Raw genomic sequence first — 18957 nt, forward strand, 5'->3', positions numbered from 1 at the left:
GTTGGCGTGCAACTTCTCTGGTGGAGCGGGGTTTTGGAGTCGAACACCGGTTGGAAGAAGAATGCTTGAAAACCGGACAGATCGATTGAAAACCTTCCTGAGGAAGATGGATGAAAAGGCAATCGTTAGAATCAAGCACTTCATGAAAGAAAGGTAAGGATAGATAACCTAACTAACTAACTGTTCTACAAAAAACCGCTAGCCCCAGCTTTATAGCGCTCTGTACCAATGGGTGGATGTGCAAACAAACATATGCTAACTTGACTAACGTTAGCTGGCTATCCGCTTCTTATAAAAGACTAACTGAGCTAGCTAATATCAACGTTTTGAATTCAATGACGTAACTAGACATGTTGTATCATTGCACTAAGCACGTGCACTGAATTGCTTTATATAGTTATTACTATTGTTGCACGAGTCGTTTATGTTCCTCAAGCGGTGCATATACACAGCCCTGTGCGATGTTTAACTGGGTTGTTATGAAACCAAGCCTTGCTAGTTACTTACATCCTAGGTGACATAGCTAGCTATGTCACTACAGTTGTTTATTGAACACATTTCAAAGGTAATCATAGTTACTGTCTCACAAATAAATGCTCGTCAGCTGTCTGTAGTGTCTCAAAGGAGCATTCGTTGTGCAAACAGCTGGACCGACGGCGCGCGTCAACATCGTATATCTTGATGCATAGAGCTTCCTGATTAAAAATGGCTGGCTGTGCTGCATAAATGTAGCTAGTGTTGGATGTTATGCTTTAATTAGGTCGCAGTGGAATACTTTTTACACTCAGGACTTCATATTATCATTGTCACCTTAACTAGCCAAACTCAGAAATTACACAAGCCTACAGTCAAGGAAAGTGAGTATCGTTACATTCAAAATAGGCCCATAATATAAACTTTAAACCACTGTTAACAGAACGGGGTATGTGTTGAGTGTTTTTATTTTTATGAAAATTGACAGCTTACATTGTTATGCTATTGCATCTTCCAATGCTCAGGTTCAGAACAGTTGTAAATCTCATTTGCCTCTCTCACAGCGGAAAACACGATTACCTCATCTTCCTCCTGCACCTCTATGTGGATCAGAATGACAACACTATTTATTTCTCCTGCTGATGTCGGTGATGATCCTGCTCTGCGAATAACCAGAGACTGTAGGGATCGATGTCACAGCAGGGGACACACACAGGAGACCTGTTCTCTTTTCTGTTGAGACTCAGCCCCACATCAGTGTGTCACCGGGGTTTTTATGTTAATGTCAGCTTTAGTGTTATTGTTTTAATCAGCAGTGTGCCACTACTGACTTGTGGCTATCAGAATCAACCATCTCTGCATCATTCAATACATTTTCTTTGTGACAAGGTGTTAAAGTTCAGTCAGACCGTTATGTAAATGTCGGTTAAAGAATCTGGATGCTTGGCCCCAATTCAGGGCATGTCTGCCGGAGCCACGAGACCCGGTTGCCGGTCCGTGTATATATAAACAGAAAGGGCTGAGTCTTTAGGGTAAATCTTCAATGGAAACACATCTTTTTTTTTTTGTCCCCAAGGGTCAAGGGTCAACCACAGGTGGTCTTTCCCTTTTTACATCACGGCTGTTGCACATCACCGTTTAAGCCCCATAGAATAGAAATCCTGTTACTTTCCATCCCCAGTCCCCCGGAAAACAATTGGATTTCCTATTATCCCTGACCCTCTCGGCGATCTCTTTCACTGTTACTGGTATGTGAACGTGACATTGGTCGGGGTAATCTCTCAGGTCCTCTAGTGTCCAGTTATAACAATGTGTACTTGTCTAAGGGAGGATGCGAAGTTTTGAAGTTCAAATAGTCCTACGTTGAAGCTGGGAATAGATGGGGAGGGGCTGCAGTCCAGGGGAGAATTTCAATCGGATTTCCTTGATTTCCTCTGGTCCTCTCGCCTCCCTCTCAAAACCCATTAGATGAGAAGGTCTGAGGTCCTGCCCCTGTGACCTTCTCATCCAATGGGTTTTGAGGAGGAGGCAAGGAGAGAAGACGTGACCAATCAAGGAAATGTAATTGAAATTCTCCTCAGGTGTCCATCTGGCTCCTTGGAGGTGCTTTTTATTTGACCAGGTAAGTTGACTGCGAAGACATTCTCATTTACAGCAATGATTTTGGGCATAGTTACAGAGGAGAGGAAAGGGGGAAGAATGAGCCAATAGGAACCTGGGGGTGTTTAGGTGGCTCACAACCAGGGGAGGCTTACATTACCAGACTAAGGGGACTTAACCAAACCTTTGAATTATTGTTATTTAAGGCTAAGCCTAACTCTTGAGGTTTTTGATATACTCATTTTTGTACTTTCATGGTGTGAGAGCCAGGTGGGAGTTTCCTGCTTGGTGGTGTGACTATCATGAGGCTCTGCTGGAAGAATTTCCTTCTGTCTGTGTTGGCTGAACATGGAGGAAGTGGCAGGAGCCCATGGGGTGGTATGACACTCCCAAAACACATTGTTCGGCTGGGCCTGACGGCACGTTGTTTGGCACCCTGCCTTGTCCTGTTGGACCAGTCTGCTGCAGAGCAAAGCTGCACCCTCCTTGAACCCTCGCTGGCCTCTGTTCACATCACTTGATTAGTTGACTGTTTTGCTCTTGCTCAATACTGGGATGTAAAAGTAGATTTGGCATATTTGCTTGACTTGAACTGTGCTGTTTGTTTGCCCTTGTGGCACTTAGATTAGGCTGAACAAAAACTGCTTTTGGATAGTTCTGTTAACCTTAGTTATTCGTACAACATATTGATGTATGGCCACGTGTGAAAGCTTTGGAAGTTGTACTTTCCCTTGCTTTTAATCGGTGCACTGTAAAACCATTTATTTTAACAAGTTTTGTGTTTGGCAGGAGATTGCCAGTTTACCTGACTGGACTTTTTTTTTTTTTTTTTCCTGTCTGACCACCGCATCTGTCAAAGCTCTTTCTGTCAAAGCTTTGGGACTTCTGCAACTCTTGATTCTGTCAAAGCTGATTGGCTCTTGATTCTGAAAGCTCTTGAGGACCACCGCATCTGTCAAAGAAAACCATTCAAAGCAGTTTAAAGCCTGACTTCTGTCAGCTCTTGAGGACCACCATTTTTTTTTTTTTTCTTCAAAGCTCTTGAGGACCACCATTCTGTCAAAGCTCTTGAGGACCACCGCATCTGTCAAAGCTCTTGAGGACCACCATTCTGTCAAAGCTCTTGAGGACCACCGCATCTGTCAAAGCTCTTGAGGACCACCATTCGTGGAGTCGTGGGACAACTTTTGCTGCTCTGAAATGCCCCTATCTAGTCCACACTTTAGCTTATGCAATGCAGTTGCTTTTGCGGACTTGAGGAGATATCGTATACCACCTCAATGAGGATAGTGTACTACCAGATCTGTTCCCATCTGCACAAACTGATATTAATAGATACTTTCTTTTGTCATTCACACATCTCAAAGCCCGCTTCTATTGGGAGGCCTGGTGTTTTGTTTGATACCCGGAAATGTGTTTTAGGTTAGAGCCCTGCACGGGCATACATTTTAAGACTGAGCCTTACCCATGCCTGCGACATTCAGACCCTACCTGGGCTCGATGCTTCTATCAATTGTAAGGTCTGTCTGTCCCTGCTGAAATCAGAAATAACTTCCTCTGTGAGGATAAATTAATTAACTGTGCCTCTCTCACTCGCACCCTGTGCACAGCTTGCTCTGCATGCGCTCTACTCATGGCGAACTGAGTCTGGGTATCCATAGCAACGGCTCGGCTTGGGCTGCTCTGCTCAGTGAACATATGAGAGCAGTAACTGTTAGCTACTTTTCATCACTTAACTCGGACAAATCTCAAGGAACATTTATTTTCTGTGAAATAATGTTGCCTGTCTTGTATTTGACGAGGTTGGAGAATTTGACACCATTTTATGATCTTAGTCAGATATGACTGTACTGTGTGGCAGAGCACACGAGAATGGCTCAGCTTCAAAATGTTAGCGCTACGTTCTGTGATGCCCTGCCCGTCCCATACATAACCCCATGTATAATGGCTGGGAATGGCAATGGTAAGAGCTGTTCTGCGATAAGCCCTCTCACCTCCTTGTGTGACCACAGCAGCCAATACATATCGTACCCAGTGATTTTAAACTGAAGCGGACAAATGAAGGCAGAAATCAAGTGGATAGGGATGGAGGGCGGCAGGGTAGCCTAGTGGTTAGAGCGTTTGACTAGTAACCGGAAGGTTGCAAGTTCAAACCCCCGAGCTGACAAGGTACAAATCTGTCGTTCTGCCCCTGAACAGGCAGTTAACCCACTGTTCCTAGGCCGTCATTGAAAATAAGAATTTGTTCTTAACTGACTTGCCTTGTTAAATAAAGGTAAAATAAAGGTGCTGTTGGTCCAAGCTCGTACAATGTGTGCACAGGTGAAATTGTGTGTCGACTTGGCCTAATGTGTTATTTATGTATATTTTTCAGCAGAGAAGTGGTCAGTAGCCACCCTGCTTAACATTGCAGCCCTAAAGAGTCGACTCAGAGTTTAAACCATATTTTAGTTTGTCTTGTTGCCAAAGCAAACAACTGGCCTTTTGACATGCAAGTGTGAAGTCCTTTTCAATTTCAAATGTCATTGAATTGGCCTGATGAGGAAGAGCTCTTCAGCTGATAGGCCAATCTGCTTCTTTGTGGTCCACCACAAGAGAGAGAGAGAGATAGAGACCACTTAACAGGCCTTTTACTGAGGACTGTGAAAGAGACTCTTGACAACTCGCTTCGTTATGCAAAAATGTAATTCATGCTAGAAAAGTAACCTTTTTGCATTTGACTCTTTCACAGTCAAGGCCTGTTAAGTGGTCTATGTTAAGTGGTCTTCTGTGGCTCAGTTGGTAGAGCATGGCACTTGCAACATTGAGGTAGTGGGTTCGTTTCCTGCGACCACTTCTATGTAAAATGTATGCATGAATAAGTCGCTTTGGATGAACATGTCTGCTAAATGGCACATAAAAGTGGATTTACACATACTAGAAAGTAGGAGAAGTAAAGGGCTAATTTAAGACTGCTGGCCGTTGTGGAATCTCTGTCCAGGAGGTGTTATTAAATATGGCAATCCGTGGGCAGACTTAAGGTGAAAGGGAGATTTTTTTATTTATTTTTTTTGTGCCTTTTTTGTTCTTACCCAGAGTCCGATTTAACTGATGAATACAATTTATGTCTTTACATTTTTTAAAGGTAGTTTCTGGACCAATTTGCTAACTAGCATTGGCTGAATGACTGGCAGTCTCTGGGATCAGCTAGTGTCTAAGGTGTGAGAATGAGTCGCTAAGTTATAGCCTCAGCCCCAAGTGGCTACCTCTCCTTGTGTCCTCCTGAAAACACAGATGGCAATGTTTATTATCTCCCCCACCACCAACATTAGTTGTGACTCCCAAAAGTGTAAAACATTTTTTTTAAAGAAGTGCGTTCAACCTGAAGACTCAAATTTGGATCCACCTACGGGCTTAATTTGAACTCATGCCTCTGAAAGGTGTCCTTTTCTAACCGGCACCATTGTCCATGTGTATTTTGATTCCTTGGACTCATTGTACTGGTTGTTTTGTAGCACCATCCCCTTGAGTCGTTTTGAATTTGACTGCCATTTTAGTGACTCGGTGTCATTTGAAGTCATTTTCATGCTGTGGTGAGAATAGAGGCTGGTGTTACTTCCACACCTCACACTCTTCCCTTCCCAATGTCAGCTGTTTCCAAGGTAACGCCAGGTGACACAATATGAGCGGGGTCAGTGTGGCCAACCCTCTTGTTTTTTTCATCCCCCACTCTCTCTCACACTCTCGTGCTCTCTGTGTGTCTCTCTCTCTCTCTCTCTCTGTGTGCTGCTTCTCTTCCTACCCTTCAATGTTGTTTTGAACTGCAGCTGTAAAAGAGACCTTTACACCCGTTGACTGTCTGCAGTTGCTCCCGGGTTCAGCAGAGAGCAAAAAGTACTCTCCCTTTTCTCACACACACACACTGCTTGTGCTCAGACCAGCGGGCGCTCTCTCTCTCTCTGTAGCAGCTGAAGAAAAGGTGGTTTAGGACAAGCTTGGCTGATCATGGAGAGAGGAAACAGCCAGTGGTATGACCAGGATGCTGCAGACTGTGGCCGTGCAGGGAATGGGGCGAGGTAGGGCTCTTTATCCTCTTCACCTGTCACAGCCTACTCACTGCCTGTTTATATTCTGGACTGATCAAGGTGTGAGTGAATGCCATCAATGCTGTTCCATTTTACGTGAGTATGACTTTTCTCACTCTGTGTCGACTGCAGATTTAGCCAAGCAGCTTCCTTGACTCCAACCACCAGGACGCAGGACGCAACGTTTTGAAAAGTTCAGATAGAAATAGGCTATGTAGAACAAACGTGCCTCTGACGTGTAGAATAAGGAATAGCATCAGCTATAAATCGTGGCATTTCTATCTGCGACGTTCAACAACGTTTGATTGCTGAACCGTGGCCCAGGATTAGTCATGGCCTCCATGGACGAAGTCCAGTCCCAGAGGGAGCGGAACCACCTCTAGATCACATCCTATTGGCCTCAAGTGATCTGCTGGTGACTTCCTTGGGGGCATACAGCGGGTTGGCTACACTTCCAGGATTACAAGCTCGTTACCTTGGAGGTCATCACCCTGATCTTTTAAAGTGCTTCTGGGTGGTGGGCTGCTGCTAAACCGATATAGAGGACATAGAAACCATGGGGGAAACACTGTTGTATGACAATGTGGATTACTTTAGTAGACTGCAGTTTCCCTTATACAACTTCTAGCATGCAGCAAATTGGTTGCTTGACTTTGTTATTCCCCCTGCATTTCATTGGCTGTTGCATTTTTATTGTATTCTGTGATTTGGACCTCACTGACCACGTGTTACAAGTAGGCTACAGTGCGGTGGATTCTCGTCTCAAACTTAGCAAACATGTGTATATATATTTTTTTTTTGGAAGGCCTCTACAACAAACAGTGTAGCCAGCAAGTACTGTGTGACTGGCTGCCAGCCAACACTCCAAATAAGCACATGCACACATGTTACGTGGCAGGATCTGAGAGTTCAGCTGTCTAAACATGCACACATGTTACGTGGCAGGATCTGAGAGTTCAGCCATCTAGGCATGCACACATGTTACGTGGCAGGATCTGAGAGTTCAGCCATCTAAACATGCACACATGTTACGTGGCAGGATCTGAGAGTTCAGCTGTCTAAACATGCACACGTTACGTGGCAGGATCTGAGAGTTCAGCCATCTAGGCATGCACACATGTTACATGGCAGGATCTGAGAGTTCAGCTGTCTAAACATGCACACGTTACGTGGCAGGATCTGAGAGTTCAGCCATCTTGGCATGCACATTCCATCCCCATGATGGCTTTGAGACTTGGCCCATGTGTTCTGTCTTCTGTACCACAGCCGGGGCCGGTTCGATCAGATTCTCATCTTCCTCATTTTTGTTTATAGAAAAACGCAATGACTGGCATGATCTAATTGTCAGACATTCCTCAATGAGGTAGAAATGTTGAAATGTATGTTTTCACTAATGCCTATACGTAACATGTGTTTTCTTGCCGGGGGGGGCATAATTACAAATCATTTGTAAGACTGCAAATTGACCGCAAGAAGCCTGACTAAAACATAATAATTTCAAACAAATTGTATACGATCATGTGCATCTATTATGCATGATAAAACTTGAACAGATTTCCCCAAAAAATCACGGGTGTTTTTAGTCTTCTGTCCAATTAAAATAAGTTTTGCTCACAACATTGTGGGGGGGGGGAGGGGGGGGGAGAATGAAACCAAATTGTGCCCGCTGGCTGCTCGTTGAGGAATCCTGCTCTCTGTGTTCTACCTGGACTGTAAGCAGCCGAAAGGGAAACCATAAAACCTGTGTTCCTGTAACAGTGCTAAGTGTTTTACTATTGGGAGGTTTTGCTGGTCATTGTTTGCCTTTATACAGAGCTGATCATGTCATCCCGGTGACGTAACTGTCACATGGTGCGTGATGTAAGTAGTTTTCCAGTCAACTACAATTTTGTAATTGTCCGTGACTTATGTTTTATACAACACCTTATTGCTATCTGATATAACCTAGGCCTAATGCTTTTTGAAAGTGATGTGTGCCTGTGGTATAATTGGCAGTTCATACATTAGTGCGAGGCATATTGACAATTATAAACTGGGTGGTACAAGCCCTGAATTCAGATTTGGCTGAAAGCCATGGTATACCATGGGTCATTTTACTGATCTAATTACGTTGGTAACCAGTTTATAATAGCAATAAGGCTCCTCAGGGTTTGTGATATATGGCCAATATACCACGGCCAAGGGCTGTGTCTAGGAACCCCGCGTTGCATCTTGCCTAAGAACAGCCCTTAGCCGTGGTGTAATGGCCATATATCACACCTCCTCGGGCCTTATTGCTTAATTCGTGACCACTCATGTATGTCATGTAGCTAAGGATGTATGTCCTGAAGGAACCAGTGCAGGACTAGGTAGACCATGGCATATAGACAATGCTGGTATGTCATGTAGCTAAGGATGTATGTCCTGAAGGAACCAGTGCAGGACTAGGTAGACCATGGCATATAGACAATGCTGGTATGTCATGTAGCTAAGGATGTATGTCCTGAAGGAACCAGTGCAGGACTAGGTAGACCATGGCATATAGACAATGCTGGTATGTCATGTAGCTAAGGATGTATGTCCTGAAGGAACCAGTGCAGGACTAGGTAGACCATGGCATATAGACAATGCTGGTATGTCATGTAGCTAAGGATGTGTGTCCTGAAGGAACCAGTGCAGGACTAGGTAGACCATGGCACATAGACAATGCTGGTATGTCATGTAGCTAAGGATGTGTGTCCTGAAGGAACCAGTGCAGGACTAGGTAGACCATGGCATATAGACAATGCTGGTATGTCATGTAGCTAAGGATGTGTGTCCTGAAGGAACCAGTGCAGGACTAGGTAGACCATGGCATATAGACAATGCTGGTATGTCATGTAGCTAAGGATGTGTGTCCTGAAGGAACCAGTGCAGGACTAGGTAGACCATGGCATATAGACAATGCTGGTATGTCATGTAGCTAAGGATGTATGTCCTGAAGGAACCAGTGCAGGACTAGGTAGACCATGGCATATAGACAATGCTGGTATGTCATGTAGCTAAGGATGTATGTCCTGAAGGAACCAGTGCAGGACTAGGTAGACCATGGCATATAGACAATGCTGGTATGTCATGTAGCTAAGGATGTATGTCCTGAAGGAACCAGTGCAGGACTAGGTAGACCATGGCACATAGACAATGCTGGTATGTCATGTCTGTCACCAACGGTTAATTTGATACCGGTTTTCTAAACGGGACTCACTTGGCAGGATTTAGAGTTGCGTGGGTGGAAATCGTTGAAATATTATTAAATGCATTTCAAGGAAATGACATGTAATGGAAGGGGGTGTGACAGAGTAAATTCATCAGAACAACTCTTGAATTTTTTTGCTCAACAAACTACATGCACCTTTCTCACGAAAAGCAAGAGCAGCAGCATAAATTATACAAATGTATCTGGTTCTACTGCAGCAGTAGAGTTTGGATATGTACAATTCAGTTCAAATTACACGTACCCGTGACAGTCAGAGCTGACACGTACCCGACCCGTGACAGTCAGATCTGACACGTACCCGACCCGTGACAGTCAGATCTGACACGTACCCGACCCGTGACAGTCATATCCGTCACGTACCCGACCCGTGACAGTCAGATCTGACACGTACCCGACCCGTGACAGTCAGATCCGACACGTACCCGACCCGTGACAGTCAGATCCGACACGTACCCGACCCGTGACAGTCAGATCCGACACGTACCCGACCCGTGACAGTCAGATCCGACACGTACCCGACCCGTGACAGTCAGATCCGACACGTACCCGACCCGTGACATTATTTCAAATTCTTGATTTGGACCTGTTCGGGTCCGGATTGGATCTCGGGTATTCGGGTACACCTCCCTGGGTTTCTCAGACTGTCCCTGAACAAGATGTCTTCAAGCTAAACGAGATCCACAGGCTAGCCTATATAAGAAGGATCTGTAATTCATTCATTTCCACTCTGAGCTAGTGGAACTTTTTTAGATTACGGGAAGGGCTATTTTTTTTTTTGGTTTTTACATGTCCCCACCTGTGCATTGCGCCACTAAGTGCAGGAGGCGTGGGCCCTTAGGCTTACGTCACCCACTACGAAGTGTCACACCATTTCAACACAAAGCCACATCCTTTAGGTAATAGAACTGCTTTCACTTGAAGGATATGGCCAGACTGAACTGGTTCAGAAGTCACTCAGAAAAAAACACTCCATTGCAGCAGTGTTGGAAAGAAAAGAGGACCTTTTACGTTTTCAACTGTTGTTTTGTTTTGACTGACGGCACATAATGGATTGAAGTGTGCTTTTATTCCGATAAGGTCTTGCTATGAATAGGTATATGAGTTTTCGGTCATCTGGGAGACTGCGTCTGAACGGGTAAGACTTTAGACGGCAGTTTACTCATTTGATTGTATAATTCTTTTCAGGCAAATTATTTTGACTTCTTGCACAGACATTCACGATTCAGGTTGAGACCAGTTTTGTCATGTTACGTTGATCTTCGTCTAGTGTGTTTTTTGTTAGTTTTTTTTGTATTCTAACTCCATTGAGATTTCTATTTTCTATGTTCTATTTATGTCCTTTGGAGAGAAAATATCAACTCTGTCCTATGATTGCCTTTATGGGATTCGACTTGGGCTTACATTCTGAAATGGAAGTGATTTGAAGATGTTTGATTCTCACAACTGGCACTATATATATATATATATATATATATATATAACATTATAATTCCTCTTGGGTCGCTAAGGTTAGGATCTGTATTTCTCTATTTTAATGATAATTATGTTTTATAGATCAGATATCATATGCATTTTACCACTATCCACAACTACCAATGCAAAAATGATCATTCTTGTTTTTTCAAGAATGATCATTTGATCATGATCAAATTCTTATTGTCAATGACTGCCTAGGAACAGTGGGTTAACTGCCTTGTTCAGGGGAACAGTGGGTTAACTGCCTTGTTCAGGGGAACAGTGGGTTAACTGCCTTGTTCAGGGGAACAGTGGGTTAACTGCCTTGTTCAGGGGAACAGTGGGTTAACTGCCTTGTTCAGGGGAACAGTGGGTTAACTGCCTTGTTCAGGGGAACAGTGGGTTAACTGCCTTGTTAACTGCCTTGTCAGCTCGGGATTTGATCTTGCAACCTTTAGGTTACTAGTCCAACGCTCTAACTACTAGGCTTCCTGCCGTCCCGATTACGGGAAGGGCTTTTTTTGTTGAGCCAATAAATGTTAAACACCTTTTGGCAGTAATTGCATCTGTGAGTTGTCTTGGGTGAGTCTCTAACAGCTTTGCACACCAGGATGGTGCAATATTTGCCAATTTCTATTATTTTCAAAGTAATAATGGGCAAGGTGAATACAGGACCGCCAAGGAGTCCTGCTGAAAGGTGAATTTGTTTCCAGTGTCTGGTGGCAAGCTGACCGAAGCAGTTATTTAAAAAAATATATATATATATTTTTTTTTATATTTTTTTTTTTGCCGGTGCTTAGCTCCATCTCTCGTTTAATTTTATCCTTATGTGTCAAGCATACCCATACCATGATGCAGTGTTTTGGAATATTTTTGTATTCTTTTGTTGTTTTCAAACTGTCATTTAGGTCATTTATTGTGGAGTAACTACAATGTTGATTTAATATTTCTCCCATCACAGCCTAGGAACTCTGTAGCGGTTTTAAAATCACTAATGATCTCATGGTAACGTCTCTGAGCAATTTCCTTTCTGTCCAGAACAGTTCAGAAGACTATTTTTGTTTCTGGGTGGTTTAAATCATCAACCACAGCCTGACCATGTTTAGAGATACATATTCAATGTCTGATTGGTTATTGTTACCCATCTACCAATCACTGCCCTTTGAGGGTTTTGAAACGTTCCTTGGTCTTTTGTAGTTGAATCTGTGCTTCAACACATGACTGAGGGACCTGATGTACAGTGCCTTGTGAAAGTATTCGGCCCCCTTGAACTTTGCGACCTTTTGCCACATTTCAGGCTTCAAACATAAAGATATAAAACTGTATTTTTTTTGTGAAGAATCAACAAGTGGGACACAATCATGAAGTGGAACGACATTTATTGGATATTTCAAACTTTTTAAATAAATCAAAAACTGAAAAATAAAGCGTGGAAAAAATACAGCTTTATATCTTTATGTTTGAGGCCTGAAATGTGGCAAAAGGTCGCAAAGTTCAAGGGGGCCGAATACTTTCGCAAGGCACTGTATGTAAACTCAGCAAAAAAATAAACGTCCTCTCACTTCAACTACGTTTATTTTCAGCAAACCTAACGTGTAAATATTTGTATGAACATAACAACTGAGACATGAACTGAACAAGTTCCACAGACATGTGACTAACAGAAATTTAATGTGTCCCTGAACAAAGGGGTGGTCAAAATCAAAAGTAAGTCAGTATCTGGTGTGGCCACCAGCTGTATTAAGTACTGCAGTGCATCTCCACCTCATGGACTGCACCAGACTTGCCATTTCTTGCTGTGAGATGTTACCTGACTCTTCCACCAAGGCACCTGCAAGTTCCTGGACATTCCTTGTGGGAATGGCCCTAGCCCTCACTCTCCGATCCAACAGGTCCCAGACATGAGAGATCTGGGCTTCCCATGGCAGAACACTGACATTCCTGTCTTTCAGGAAATCACGCACAGAATGAGCAGTATGGCTGGTGGCATTGTCATGCTGGAGGGTAATGTCAGGATGAGCCTGCAGGAAGGGTACCACATGAGGGAGGAGGATGTCTTCCCTGTAACGCACAGCGTTGAGATTGCCTGCAATAACAAGCTCAGTCCGATGATGCTGTGACACCGCCCCAGACCATGACGGACCCTCCAACTCCTCATCGATCCCGCTCCAGAATACAGGCCTCAGTGTAACGCTCATTCCTTTGGCGATAAACGCAAACCCGACCATCATCCCTGATGAGACAAAACTGCGACTCGTCAGTGAAGATCACTTTTTGTCAGTCCTGTCAGGTCCAGGTAGGCAAGTTGAGAACAAGTTCTCATTTACAATTGCGACCTGGCCAAGATAAAGCAAAGCAGTTCGACAGATACAACGACACAGAGTTACACATGGAGTAAAACAAACATGCAGTCAATAATACAGTATAAAAGTTCAATGGGTTTGTGCCCATAGACAACGTTGTTGCCGGTGATGTCTGAGGGCCTGCCTTGAAAAATTAAAGGAGAGCCGCACACTCTAGAAGCTCCGACGCAATAATTGAATGACTTGTCTGTCGGTTGTCTTCATCAGTGCCTTACAACAGGCCTACAAGCCCCCAGTCCAGCCTCTCTCAGCATATTGCGGACAGTCTGAGCAGTGATGGAGGGATTGTGCATTCCTGGTGTAACTCGGGCAGTTGTTGCTATTCTGTACCTGTCCCGCATGTGTGATGTTCAGATGTACAGATCCTGTACAGGTGTTACACATGGTCTGCCACTGCGAGGACGATCAGCTGTCCGTCCTGTTGCGCTGTCTTAGGCGTCTCACAGTATGAACATTACAATTTATTGCCCTGGCCACATGCAGATGAGCAGGAAGCCAGGGAATCTTTCTTTTGGTGTTTTTCAGTCAGTAGAAAGGCCTCTTTAGTGTCCTAGGTTTTCATAACTGACCTTAATTGCCTACTGTCTGTAAGCTGTTAGTGTCTTATCGACCGTTCCACAGGTGCATGTTCATTCATTGTTTATGGTTCATTGAACAAGCATGGGAAACAGTGTTTAAACCCTTTACAATAAAGATCTGTGAAGTTATTTGGATATTTACGAATTATCTTTGAAAGACAGGGTCCTGAAAAAGGGACGCTTCTTTTTTATGAGTTTATGGAGGAAGTCAATAAAAATCATGTCAACCCTTATTTAACAAAGGGATTCCATGTAACTTATTATGTGATTTTTGTTAAGCCACATTTTACTCCTGAACTAATTTAGTGAATAAATAATAGTATGTGAACATTTGTTTAATTTTATTTTCCCTTTGACATGGAGGAGCCTGTTTTGTCTACATCAATGACAGTCACCAATCCATTTCAATCCCACTTTGTAACGCAACCAAATGTGAACATTCAAAGGAGCTGAATACTTATGATACCCACTGTACATGGGGTTTATACACCCATATTTCTTGACAACCCTTAACCCTCAACACTTAATCAAATAACTGGTTTACAAAAGAACTCTATACAATGGGTGTAAGCAGTGGTCCTAGTAATTAATTATACCTCTCTTCTCTGTATGTATCAACGAGGTCGCTCTTGCTGCAGGTGATTCCTTGATTCACCTCTACGCAGACGACATCATTCTGGATACAGCTGGCCCTTCTTGGACACTGTTAAACGCTAGTAAAACTAAATGCATGCTTTTCAACCGCTCTCTGCCCGCACCCGCCCGCCCGACCTAGCATCACTTCTCTGGACGGTTCTAACTTAGAATATGTGGACAACTACAAATACCTAGGTGTCTGGCTACACTGTAAACTCTCCTTCCAGACTCAAATTAAGCATCTCCCAATCCAAAATTAAATCTAGAATCTGCTTCCTATTTTGCAACAAAGCCTCCTTCACTCACGGTGCCAAACATCCTCGTAAAACTTACTATCCTACCGATCCTCGACTTTCGGCGACGTCATCTACAAAATAGCTTCCAATACTCTACTCAGACTACATCCAATTTGCTATCACAGTGCCATCTGTTTTGTCACCAAAGACCCATATACCACCCACCACTGCGACCTGTATGCTCTCGTCGGCTGGCCCTCGCTACATATTCATCGCCAGACCCACTGGCTCCAGGCCATCTAAGTCTTTACTAGGCAAAGCACTGCCTTCTCAGCTCACGGGCCACCATAACAACACCCACCTGTAGCACGTGCTCCAGCAGGTATATTTCACTGGTCATCCCCAAAGCCAACACCTTTGGCCACCTTTCCTTCCAGTTCTCTGCTGCCAATGACTGGAACGAATTGTAAACATTGCTGGAGTTAGAGACCTATAACTGCCTCACTAACTTTAAGCATCAGCTATCTGAGCAGCTTACCGATTGCTGCACACAGCCCATCTGTAAATGGCCCAACCAATCTACCTACCTCATCCCCATATTGTTTTTTAACTTTTTTTGCTCTTTTGCACACCAGTATTTCTACTTGCACATCAGCATCTGCACATCTATCACTCCAGTGTTCATTTGCTAAATTGTAATCAAATCAAATTTATTTGTCACATACACGTGGTTAGCAGATGTTAATGCGAGTGTAGTGAAATGCTTGTGCTTCTAGTTCCGACAATGCAGTAATAACCAACGAGTAATCTAACCTAACAATTCCACAACTACTACCTTATACACACAAGTGTAAAGGGATAAAGAATATGTACATAAAGATATATGAATGAGTGATGGTACAGAGCGGCATAGGCAAGATTCAGTCGACGGTATCGAGTACATTATATACATATGAGATGAGTAATGTAGGCTATGTAAACATATTAAGTAGCATTGTTTTAAAGTGGCTAGTGATATATATTTTACATCAATTATCATTATTAAAGTGGCTGGAGTTGAGTCAGTGTGTTGGCAGCAGCCACTCAATGTTAGTGGTGGCTGTTTAACAGTCTGATGGCCTTGAGATAGAAGCTGTTTTTCAGTCTCTCGGTCCCAGCTTTGATGCACCTGTACTGACCTCGCCTTCTGGAAGATAGCGGGGTGAACAGGCAGTGGCTTGAGTGGTTGTTGTCCTTGATGATCTTTATGGCCTTCCTGTGACATTGGGTGGTGTAGGTGTCCTGGAGGGCAGGTAGTTTGCCCCCGGTGATGCGTTGTGCAGACCTCACTACCCTCTGGAGAGCCTTACGGTTGTGGGCGGAGCAGTTGCCGTACCAGGCGGTGATACAGCCCGCCAGGATGCTCTCGATTGTGCATCTGTAAAAGTTTGAGTGCTTTTGGTGACAAACCAAATTTCTTCAGCCTCCTGAGGTTGAAGAGGCGCTGCTGCGCCTTCACGATGCTGTCTGTGTGGGTGGACCAATTCAAATTCAGTTTGTCCGTGATGTGTATGCCAAAGAACTTAACTTACTACCCTCTCCACTACTGTCCCATCTGGGGATAGGGGGGTGTTCCCTCTGCTGTTTCCTGAAGTCCACAATCATCTCCTTAGTTTTGTTGACGTTGAGTGTGAGGTTATTTTCCTGACACCACACTCCGAGGGCCCTCACCTCCTCCCTGTAGGCAGTCTCGTCGTTGTTGGTAATCAAGCCTACCACTGTAGTGTCGTCCGCAAACTTGATGATTGAGTTGGAGGCGTGGATGGCCACGCAGTCGTGGGTGAACAGGGAGTACAGGAGAGGGCGCAGAAACACACCCTTGTGGGTCCCCAGTGTTGAGGATCAGCGGGGTGGAGATGTTACCTACCCTCACCCGTCAGGAAGTCCAGTACCCAGTTGCACAGGGCGGGGTCGAGACCCAGGGTCTCGAGCTTGATGACGAGCTTGGAGGGTACTATGGTGTTAAATGCTGAGCTGTAGTCGATGAACAGCATTCTCACAGGTATTCCTCTTGTCCAGATGGGTTAGGGCAGTGTGCAGTGTGGTTGAGATGATTGCGTCGTCTGTGGACCTATTTGGGCGGTAAGCAAATTGGAGTGGGTCTAGGGTGTCAGGTAGGGTGGAGGTGATATGGTCCTTGACTAGTCTCTCAAAGCACTTCATGATGACGGAAGTGAGTGCTACGGGGTGGTAGTCGTTTAGCTCAGTTACCTTATCTTTCTTGGGAACAGGGACAATGGTGGCCCTCTTGAAGCATGTGGGAACAATAGACTGGGATAAGGATTGCTTGAATATGTCCGTAAACACACCAGCCAGCTGGTCTGCGCATGCTCTGAGGGCGCGGCTGGGGATGCCGTCTGGGCCTGCAGCCTTGCGAGGGTTGACACGTTTAAATATTTTACTCACGTAGGCTGCAGTGAAGGAGTCCGCAGGTCTTTGTTGCGGGCCATGTCAGTGGCACTGTATTGTCCTCAAAGCGGGCAAAAAAGTTATTTAGTCTGTCTGGGAGCAAGACATCCTGGTCAGCGACTGGGCTGGTTTTCTTTTTGTAATCCGTGATTGACTATAGGACCCTGCCACATACCTCTTGTGTCTGAGCTGTTGAATTGTGAATTACTTCGCTACTATGGCCTATTATTGCCTTACCTCCTTACACTGTATATAGATTTTTCTATTATGTTATTGACTGTGCTTTTGTTCATCCCACGTGTAACTCTTGTTTTTTTGTCACACTGATTTGTTTTATCTTGGCCAGGTCGCAGTTGTAGGCCAGTTGAGAACAAGTTCTCATTTACATGGTTAAATAAAGGTGAAATAAAAAATAAGGATTGGCTTATTATCATTACCAAGATTAAGGTTCTACTTGCCAAAACTGACCCAAAAATGTTTTTTTTTGGCAATGAGGCCCTTCAATCTGCAAATAATAGGAGACGGCTATTATGAATCAGCAAACAATTGACCCGACTACTAAAGGCCATTCACGCCTCTGTGTTTGTAAGGTAGTGGTAAGTATAAAAAAAAATTAAAACATTTAAAAGTACTTTTTAGTCATTTTGGTAATGAGAAGGCGAGGTGTCCTAAAGGGGGTATTCGAGAGTAAGAACCTAATTATGAAGGCCTAGAAGTCAAGAAATTTGTGAGGATGACGACTCCTAGATTTTATGCATCATTGGTGAATAACTTTTTAAAATATATATATATATTTTTTTTTACAGTAACTTGAAAAAGTGTTACGGTAATTAGTAATGTCCAGACGCATTTTACGTAATACGTATTAGTTGTAATGTAAACTTCTACTATTAATAAAAATATGATTCATGGACAAACTACAGCAACCTATTGTTAGGGTTTTCTAAAGTAAAATTATCCAACCATTTTAATCATGACATTTCAGTAATGAGAATTTTTGGGGGTGAAAATGTTTGTAAAAAAAAATTGTCAAATGTATTTAAAACAAGACATCTTAGTCTTCAGAGTGATATTTGATTGTTGGCAGATGCATCATGGGTTTTCTAACTCCATTTACTACTGCCATAGTGAAACGCCTCAATATATAACTGTCTAGATCTGTCATTCTCATCGGAAACCAGTCTAAGAAGCAGTATGTCTGTTCTCTGTGCTATTTCTATGCTCCCTGGTCTAAAGTTTGGTTTTTGGGTCTTCTTACTTTCTGTTTTGCACACCAACTGAAAATACAATTTTTTTGGTTATGAAAATTATTTTTGTTGCAGTGGTTTAGATGGTACAATGATTATCTACACTATACTTGCTTGTTTTGTCGCAAACTGAAATTAGGCGAACTATTAGAATTTTAGCAACCAGGAAATGGCAGGGGGATTTCAGCATAGTGCATCTTTTGAAACTGGTTTCATGAGAATCACCCATATGATTTGCCTACAAGGAAGCTAGTCACCAATCACCTTGCTTTGCTGTGTTTACCAGAATGCTGTGGTTTACTAGCTAGCACCTTGCAGACTTGTCACAGTGTGTGACACACCACTGTGACTGATATGATAATTCAGGCTACAGAAAAAGGGTCACCTTTTCCACTCATCATAAAGATATTTTCTCTCATTTCACAATGAACTTGTCTCCTAGTGGCTGAAATATTCATATCCATCTTAATGGCTTGTATTTAAGTTAGCCCTCTGAAGGAATTAGGCTAGACGCCATGTTTGTAAAGCAGCTCTTCATTACATAATTCATATTCGATACTTGGTTCGACAATTGTCAAGTCTAAATACAAGTATATGTTGTCTCTCTTTAGCCCCTCATACA

General features: G+C 43.5%; 1 protein-coding gene and 1 long non-coding RNA gene across 2 annotated transcripts in view; both read left to right on the forward strand.

Moving 5' to 3' along the window:
• The first annotated feature begins 12 nt into the window (after window positions 1–12).
• LOC118401564 (GRAM domain-containing protein 2B-like) overlaps window positions 13–18957 on the forward strand; it is a 29144-nt gene continuing 10199 nt past the window's right edge. Inside the window, exon 1 of the mRNA XM_052475334.1 lies at window positions 13–153. Coding sequence (XP_052331294.1) covers window positions 62–153 — 92 coding nt within the window. The 5' untranslated portion in view covers window positions 13–61. The remainder of the gene's footprint in view (window positions 154–18957) is intronic.
• On the forward strand, window positions 7795–9280 carry LOC127910678 (uncharacterized). Its single transcript, XR_008075732.1, has 3 exons — window positions 7795–8722; window positions 8802–8880; window positions 9039–9280. It is a non-coding gene; the product is annotated as an uncharacterized LOC127910678 (long non-coding RNA).

The sequence above is a fragment of the Oncorhynchus keta genome, chromosome 22 (genome assembly GCF_023373465.1).
Source record: "Oncorhynchus keta strain PuntledgeMale-10-30-2019 chromosome 22, Oket_V2, whole genome shotgun sequence".
Lineage (NCBI taxonomy): Eukaryota > Metazoa > Chordata > Actinopteri > Salmoniformes > Salmonidae > Oncorhynchus > Oncorhynchus keta.